The 9,402-nt window shown below is 44.7% G+C and overlaps 1 protein-coding gene across 1 annotated transcript; it reads right to left on the bottom strand.

Moving 5' to 3' along the window:
* Window positions 1–2,220: 2,220 nt before the first annotated feature.
* Window positions 2,221–6,025, bottom strand: LOC138947208 (uncharacterized; the record flags this gene model as incomplete). Its single annotated transcript, XM_070318641.1, is given in 2 exon segments — window positions 2,221–5,424; window positions 5,881–6,025. Coding segments are annotated over 2 exon segments (2,352 nt in total), but the record flags the coding sequence as incomplete, so codon positions are not given.
* Between the last annotated feature and the right edge of the window lie 3,377 nt (window positions 6,026–9,402).

Below are 9,402 nucleotides of genomic sequence, written 5' to 3'. Positions count from 1 at the left end.
TCATTATTTTGCCATGTTCTGTCAGGTTGAAGCGTGACAGGTTGAGTGGGGTCTTTCCTCATTCTTTGCAATTGTTTGTGAGGTCGGCTAGAAGTCGTGTATGCTGGAAGAAAAATGACCAACAAAGAATTGTGCGTTGTACGTATTTATTTATTCATCTAAAAAGTGGAATGGCTTCTTCTTTTCAATCTTCTTCTTCTTAATTTGTGTCTGTTTCACTTTGTTTCTTTGTTTTTTTCTTTCCTTGTTTCTTTCTTTCTTTGTTTCTTTCTTTCTTTGTTTAATCTTTGTGTCTCGCTTTGTTTTTTGTTTGTTTGTTTGTTTGTTCTTTGTTTTGCGTTTTCTTTACTTTTTATTTTCGTATTTTTTTATTTGTTTGTTCTTTGTTTCTTGGTTTCTTTACTTTGCTTGCTTGCTTGTTTTTCTCTCTTGCTGCAGGCAAGTTGTCTTTTCTTGTGTTTATTATTGATGTTGTTACTCTCATTGTGGGTTTTGTGAGGTTTTTTTGTTGTTCTTGTCATTATTTGTCCTATACTTTTCCGTCTTCGTCTTCTTTTTTCTGTGCATCAACTAGAGTACTATCTTTACACCGACCACCATCACCATCGGTTAAAAGACAACCACCGACCACCATCACCATCGGTTAAAAGACAACCACCGACTACCATCACCATCGGTTAAAAGACAACCACCGACCACCATCACCATCGGTTAAAAGACAACCACCGACTACCATCACCATCGGTTAAAAGACAACCACCGACCACCATCATCAACTAGCATGTGCGCAGAATGCCAGCAAGTGCTGGCCCGAGCAGCTCTCTCCGAAGTTACTTTCGGCAATAAATCTGTCTAAGGCCAAAAAAATTAATAGGTGTGGTTACGGTAACATAGCCCAAGTTAATAGGGTAGGAAGGTAGGCAATCACATTTTTTTTTTTTTTTTTTTTTAAACTTTTTTTTCTAATGTGTACAAAGTAAACCTACTTGACAGGGAAATAAGTGTGCGACTCGGGCGCTTTCGCTTTCATTGCGTTTTCTGCACTCGTTTTCTTTTTTTTTCTTTCTTTTTTTTGACAAATGTAATAAAAAGTTATAGGGTCGGCCCCTAAAAATAGGGTAGGTCGGGTTACCGTAACCACACCTATTTTTTTTTATTTTTTTAGGCCTAATGCTGTCTCGGAGCGTATCAAGAAACCAGGACATCTCGTCATTTTCTGTTTTACACAACATTGTGTTGTCTTTTTATATATCGTGTCACGAACACGTGAAGACACGAGCTGTCCAGGAAAGTATATAAAGAAACTAGGAAACCCCTGTCTGCTTTACACACGTCTGGAACGACTCTACCACAACACTGATATGTTATTTTGTATATATATATATATTGAGTGTCAGAAAGACAGACAGACAGACAGACGCAAGTACGCACGCACGCACGCTCGCACACATACGCACGCACGCACGCGCACACACACACATACACGCACGCACGCCCGCACTGCACGCACGCACGCGGTACACACACACACACACACACACACACACACACACACACACACGCGCGCGCGCAAACACACACTGTCACCCTGACTGACACACACATTCACAGTTTAAACACAGATGAACAAATGTTTCACTTTAGTGCAAATTTAATGCCCATTCCTGATTACTCTTTGCATTACGAGTAATCTGGAAAGTAATCTGGAAAGATCTGGGTAATTCTTATTTCTTACTACAAAAATCTGCCAACTAACCATGACCAAATGAACATTTACAAGGGAGGAAATCCAGATGAAACCACGAACAAAGATGCATACATATTTATAGGCCTGCGTGCAAGGCATAATTCATGTCATTTTCAAGGCTTTCCAAAAAAACTAATGAAAGACTCTTTTGCGGGGGTCCGTGTAAAACCATTCCTGCCCTTAATATGTAAGTACTGCGTGAATCATTCTCGCACAAATGTACATTACGCATAGTTTCAAAATTTTGCATAAACGATATAATCAAACGGTATGCAATGTGGAACCCTTCCAACTGTCTTCACTATGCAAAATGAGAAACGTGTAAGACATACTTTTTACAGGATGCAGGATGTGAATCTTTCGTGCAGAGAACAATGAAAGTGTAGTTACTGACGGTGTTTAACTCAGGGCTTGGTGTATGAGAAGGGAACGGGGGGGGGTGGGGGGCGGGGGGGGGAGGGCGCTTCCAACAAGAGGCAGTGGTACAGGGGCCGCCCTGTTGAAGTCCATGGGCAAAGCCTCTGTATCCCTACCCCCCGCTGCTGTTGAAATTTAGCATTTGAAAGGGATATCTGTGGTCTCTCCTTGCGAAAAAGATGCATGTGCAAGGGGGGGGGGGGGAGGGGGCTTCTGAAACTAAGGACCTCCCGCCCCCGCCCCATCCCAACCCCTCAAGCATACAGCCCTGTAACTCTTCCACACACGGCAAAGAGAAAACATGTTATTGGCACATAAATCATGTAAAATTCTTCATTTCATTATTTGCATATGTTCTGTCCTTTCCTGGCATTGTGGAAACAGCAGGTTGTATGGGATGATCGAATTGCTAATAATTATCAGGATGTCAGACTGACTGGAAATTCTGAGGAGCTGTTCCTCGATTCTTTGTAACACACAACATATTTTACACATTGTGATAGCTGCATAAAACGTCTGTCTATATATATATATATATATAGACATCCGTATGTCGGATTCTTCGTTTACACTTCTGGGGGGGGGGGGGGTTGGATGGATAATGTCCACACAATATGCATGGCCTTAAACTATCTCTTCACAGTATATGTAGTTTGTTAGGTATGTTAAGACGCTTCAAACGTCCACTTCTCAAGTTTCAGTCTTATATATATATACATGTCTCTCTTTCTCGAATGAGGAAGTCCAGCGCGTCCGTGTTCTTACGTTGCATATTTCTCAACTGAGTTCACAGTGTAAGCTTTGTTCTGGACACCTCATACCTCTCTCCTCCGTCGTGCGTCTCTTCGAAAAGTCAACCATGTTTAGAAGCAACAGCAATACCAGTATCTATTCTTCACAACGTTCTTAAACCATCACAGTTTATGTTGCAGTTAGAAAGTCACAATCTGCATATCGCAAGCCTCTGCTGACGGTTTGGATTTGGGCACGTAGTGTGTTTTTAGTGGTCATTGAAATTGTTTATCAGCAACCCGCGTTCTTACGTCATCGAAGTTACACGTCACATTTAAATGAGACAGAATGGTTGTGGCTCGACACCAGTTTGTACACCACTACTTCCGAAGCGCGCAGACCGCCATGCGAAACATACAACTTCCGCTCATGCGCAGAACCTCGGATCGCCACGCCTTTGGGCCGAGCCAAACCGGAAGATGATGTCAGCGCGTGCTGGATGAACTCTCCTTCGATGGTGAAAACGCTGACTCGATCGTTGTAGTGGTCGGCGATGTAAATGTTCTCCTGCTGGTCACAGCAGATGCCGTAGGGAACTTTGAGGTTGCCGTCACCGCTCCCGTGGTGTCCGATAGAGTGGAGGTAGTCTCCTTCAGTGGAAAACACCTTGACCGTGTGGCTGCCAGAATCGGACACCACGATTTTCCCGCTGCTGGTTATACAGACGTAACGCGGAAGGGAGAACTCGAACGGTTTGGAGTCTTCTTCGTTGCTGTTCATGGTTGAAGTTTCGGAGTTGTTCTGCTGTGCGTCTTCTGCGGAGCCTTTGGAGGCGGCTTTGAGCTTGCTGGAGCTGTTTCCATTGTCAGCTTTGTTGTTACCGTGGCTTTTTTCCAGGATGACGGACAAGACTCCATTCAATTCAACGTGCCCGTTGTTGCAGTTTCTCTCGTCTGAGTCCTTCTCTTCTTCGTTTGTCAAGAAGACAGTGTCTGCTTCCAGCTTTTCATTCATATTTTCTGCATGATGTTGACTCGAGTTTGAAGGACCCTGGCCGACACCAGCTTTCCTCCTTCGGCGATCTGGACCACAAATTCCCTGCTTGGAGGAGTTATCTGTCGCAGTGTTTCTGTAGCCAAGGTAACGGATGAACTTTCCAGTGTCACTGAAGATGGCTACTCGGTTGGTCCGTTCGTCTGTCACGATGAACCGCCCTTTGTAGTCACAGGCCAGTCCTGTGGGGCATTTCAGAACGTCGTGGCCAAATTCTCGCACCAACGAACCGTGGCCGGACCACACCGTCACGCACGACTGACGCCGCAGAGTCACGGCTACATGACCTTTACGTGTGACGCATGCGCACCAGGGCTCTGACCCCGATTCCGTGATGAACTCTTTCATCGTGCGTCCGTGGTGCCCCATGAAAGTTATCTTCCCTTCCAGGATGTCCGTCAGGAGTAGCGTCCCTTTGTACACGTGGCAAACATGGCTGACGTTTCGCAGGGCGTCGCTCTTGTCGGTCTTTTTGCCTATCCGGTTGTACAGCTTGGCGGCAAACGCAGACCCGCTGAATTCCACCTCGTTGGCCACAGTGTTGAGACTGGCGCAACTGACGGAACGACAGCGGGTGGAGCGAAGCGGATCCACACAAGCATGGTGAGGATGTAGCCCCATGTCGCCGTAGGACCCGCTATGCTTTCGATGGTGATGCCCCCCATCTGTGGCCCCTGAAAACGAATGACTGCTCAGCCGGTTCTTGGAGGGAACAGTCGCCGTCTGGATGTCTTTCTCCCATCGGTACTTGCTCTTCTCCAGGTGGTTGAACTCCGCGTGGTGATGCCCCCCATCTGTGGCCCCTGAAAACGAATGACTGCTCAGCCGGTTCTTGGAGGGAACAGTCGCCGTCTGGTTGTCTTTCTCCCATCGGTACTTGCTCTTCTCCAGGTGGTTGAACTCCGCGTGGAAGTTGCTGAAGCTGACGCATCGTTGGTCTTTAAGGGAGATCCCGCTGTCGCCGGAGGCTTGACTCTCCGCGGTGGAGTAGCCCGAGAGTGACGTCAGCGATGACGACATAGAGGACCGGCCGTCATCGTCGGCTAGAAAGAGTTGGCTGGCGGAGAGGTGCATGAGAGGGGAGTAGGGGCGGGAAGCTGTCGAGCAGGACGAAGAAGCGGAGGAGACGGTAGAGATGGAGGAGAAGGAAATGGAGCGCTCAGATCGGCGCGATTCAATCAAAGCCAGGTCGGCTTCGTAACCGCTTTCTCGTCTCTTCAGGGTAATCTGTGGCACGTTCTTCTGAGGGGAGGAGGTCTTTTTAGCAAACGGGGGAGTGTTTGGAGAGATGGGAGAGTCGGCTGTGTAGGGTTCTGGTTCGATGCTTAGAGGCACGCCGCTGAACTGAGGTAAGTTCAGGTATTCTGAAGGACTGATGGTGATTGTTGGTGGCTTGATGGTTTTGTTGCTGCTGCTACCGTTGTTGTTGGGTGAAGTGGGGGTGATCGGTGTGGTAGGCGAGATGGTAGCATCACCTGGAAATAAACACATTATATAGATAAGCCCAGTGTAATCATATGAACATAAATAGATAACAATCTTACAAGGGCTGGCACACACAGACACACACATGCAAAACATACAAACATTGTCGCCCCGCACCCCCTCCCCCCCCCCCCCCCCCCCCCCAACCTTCTCAAGGGACTAACAAAGGTAAATGTTACGTTCTGAAATTCGTTCTTCTCAAAGCTGTGCACTCACGTAAGTATGCACGCAAGTACACACACACACACACACACACACACACACACACACACACACACACACACACACACACACACACACACACACACACAGTCATTCACACATATACGCAGTCACAAACACACACACACACTGACACACACATACACACATACGCATACACACACATACGCACCCACAAACACACGTGCACGCTCACAAACACACACACACAACCAGTTTCTTACCCGCAGCAAGTACGTCATAGCGGGGACCGTTTACGTCATCGACAGTAAAGACACGCACTGTGACGTCATTGTTACGCCGCGTCAGAAAGTCGGGCATAGTCAGGGCGGCGAGTCTTCCTTTGGCTTTCTTCATTTTGCTTCTACCCTGGAACCAAAAGAATAAACAAAAATCAGTTTCAAATGTTGAATATAAATGTGTTTAATGCTACGACTTAAAATTTTCCTAATCAACACATAAACGGTCGAAAGTGACCTCCAAGATTTCTGTTGTTCTTTTTCTTCTTGTTCTCGTTCTTTCTTCTGCTTTTTCTTGTTCTCGTTCTGGTTCTCTTTGTTCTTGTTCAAGATTTGAGACGCTCTTGGTTGTAGATCCTCTCTCTTTCACATCGTTCGCCTAGTTTACATCAAAGTTGCCCAGTCTCTTGTGTTTTTGTGTGAGACACTTGCGAAAGGAAAACACAATGTTTACGCCTTTTTTGTGAACGTTTCACACGGAAGAAGAAACAAATGAAACATCCTAAATTATCTTAAGCAACGCACAATGTTTTAAGCAAAACAAAAGCTGAAAATAGATGGAAAAATACAACCTCAAGAAGAAGAAAAACGTGTTTACAATGCGTCCGAAGAAAAGATTGATTGTTCGCTACACGTAAAACGACGTCAACTAGGGAGGGGGGGTGGGGGGGGGGAGAGAGACAAGTGGCAAGTAGTACTCTGGGGGCTAAAGTCAGTCTTATCTTTTAAAGTTGAGGACACTTTTTCTTGCAGACAGAAACAGTGCCGCTTGAGGCAAGAATGGAAATGAATTACGCAAAACGCGTGACCTCATAACTGTCAACATAATGCTTCTCTTCCTTCCCCTATATCTTGTGCATGAGCAGATCTATAGGTAAGATGTTGCAGTGGAAAATGGCAGTTTTCACAACACAGAATAGCTGTCCTCTTAAAAAATACAGTTTTAACCCCTCCGAACACCCCCCGTGTACACTACATTGGGGTGTGCACGTTAAAGATCCCACGATTGACAAAAGGGTCTTTCCTGGCAAAATTGCTTAGGCACAGTTAATAATTGTCTACCTATACCCGTGTGACTGGGAATAGCCGTGAAAGGTAAATATGCGCCGAAATGGCTGCAATCTACTGGCCGTATAAAATGTCATCTCACACGGCATCATTGCAGAGCGCCTAGAACTGTACCCACGGAATATGCGCGATATAAGCCTCCTATTGATTGATTGATTGATAACGCGAGATTCGTAATATAAGAATGCAAATAGTCAGCGAACTTTTTTCCTTAACTAAAGATACATATCGGCTAATTCAAATAAGATGCTTTTTTTTTTAATGCCAGTGTCACCCTTAGCTTCCGTTCCTACTTTCTGAAATGTCCGTTTTACATGGAAACGCATGCACGCACTCACTTTTGCACGCATGCACACACACACACACACACACACACACACACACACACACACACACACACACACACACACACACATAACTGAGTCTCTCTCTCTCTCTCTCTCTCTCTCTCTCTCTCTCTCTCTCTCTCTCTCTCTCTTGTGCGTGCGTTTGTCTCACTGTTTCTATGTGTGCACACATGTGTGTGTACTTTCACAACAATCTGCAAAGGTCTGCACGAAACAAGTAAAACCGTACTAAGAAAGAACAATGGAGCTCTTCACTTTCTCCAGACACTTCCTCATATCCGTCCTTGGTCTGACACTCTCCGACATGTTTACAAGGACACATACATTGCAAACGGGATAAACCGTTTAAAAACCATACGCCAAGCGCAAAAAGAGTTTAACCTAGTTTCTCTTGAAATAGGCTTTGGATAATGTGTCCAACTCATCGTCACTCTCCTTTAACTGTCCCGGTAAGAATACAACTAGGCGCACTAAAACCCTGAAGGTGAAGCGTCAGATTATGTGACACTCACACACGTAAACGCGCGCGCGCGCACGCACGCCACACGCACACACACATATATGAACGCACACACACACACACACACATATCCACACACACACACACACACACACACACACACACACACACACACACACATAGAAGCGGGAGCTTTTTCTTTGAGGTCTGTACCTTTAAGAAAACAGACATACATAAGCTCTCATGAAAAAATGGTGGACTGGACGTCAGCGTGTCTGACACGAGTCGTAGAGACTTAAAACGTACGACTCAAGGTGAGTTTAGAGGCCACCCACGTAAGAAGTACGCGAAAGAAAAATGTCTAGACAACCAAAACCTGGCACCACAATAACACACGCACAAGAATATTTGCAAAAACATCGTGGCTTGTTTTTTTGGATGACAAGAACTGGCACAACAATAACACACGCACAAGAAAATTTGCAAAAAAAATTTTGGCTTGTTTTTTGGGATGACAAGAACTGGCACCACAATAACACACGCACAAGAATATTTGCAAAAAAATCGTGGCTTGTTTTTTTGGATGACAAGAACTTGCATAACAAAATCTTACGCAGACGAATATTGTCTCAATGTGTGGTTTGTGTGGTTTGGGTGTCAGCTTGTTCAACCATCTTACATGGCCCGAAAGGGAAGTCTTTATATTATTTCTTGATGACAGAAAGGCAGAGAATAGTGTGTTTGTACAAATGCACTATAAGTACCCAAATTCACTGCCGATTTCTTTGGGTACAAGTGCGCACGTGTCTCCGTCAAGGAGAATCTTTATTTCCAAGGGTAACAGTACAGTGCAACTCTTCTTCTATAATAATAATAATAATAAAGTGTATTTATATTGCGCCTATCCCTTACAAAAAAACAAAAATATTTGGCTCTAAGCGCATTACAACATGTGTAGAGACTTGGTACAATCAAGTCTGACAAATACAATAACACAATATACAGTCGGTCTCTTAGGTAAAACTGGGAAAAGCAGCTTCGACATTTAAACACTGCTACTAAAAAATCCTCTAACAATGCATACTGCTTTACAATATGCATTTATGTATAAATATAGTTAAAGAACATCGAGTTAATAGGAATTAGAAAAGGTTCTTATGATAAAACTATCTAGCGAACGACGAAGAAGAAGAAGAATAAAACTATCAATGTCAATGTATAACAAGTCATTCAACGTAAATGGCCAAAGAACAACAACAAAGCAATGATGAGTTATACTCAATGGCTAATAACGAGGCAGAACTAAATAGTATCGACACAAGATTAAAACAAAACATATTCCTGGAGACACATTTATACATGTATCAAATAATCAATATACAAAATACAGCCCTCGCACACTCGCACACACACGCCAAGACACGACCTCGCAATGTAAGACTCCCTCCTCCTTACGAACCCGCTTTCTCAGATTTGTTGTTCTTAATCTTTGTCATTTTACCCCTATCCCTTCATCCCTACTTATTCTTCATGTTACCAGCAAGCGACCTTTTCCACTCACGAGAGCACGACACTGGTCAGCGACCTTGCGCTTTTTGTAATGCTAGCTAGGCACTCGACCTAGTTTGCTTT

Source organism: Littorina saxatilis, linkage group LG14 (assembly GCF_037325665.1).
Source record: "Littorina saxatilis isolate snail1 linkage group LG14, US_GU_Lsax_2.0, whole genome shotgun sequence".
NCBI lineage: Eukaryota > Metazoa > Mollusca > Gastropoda > Littorinimorpha > Littorinidae > Littorina > Littorina saxatilis.
This window is presented reverse-complemented; position numbering and strand designations above follow the sequence as displayed.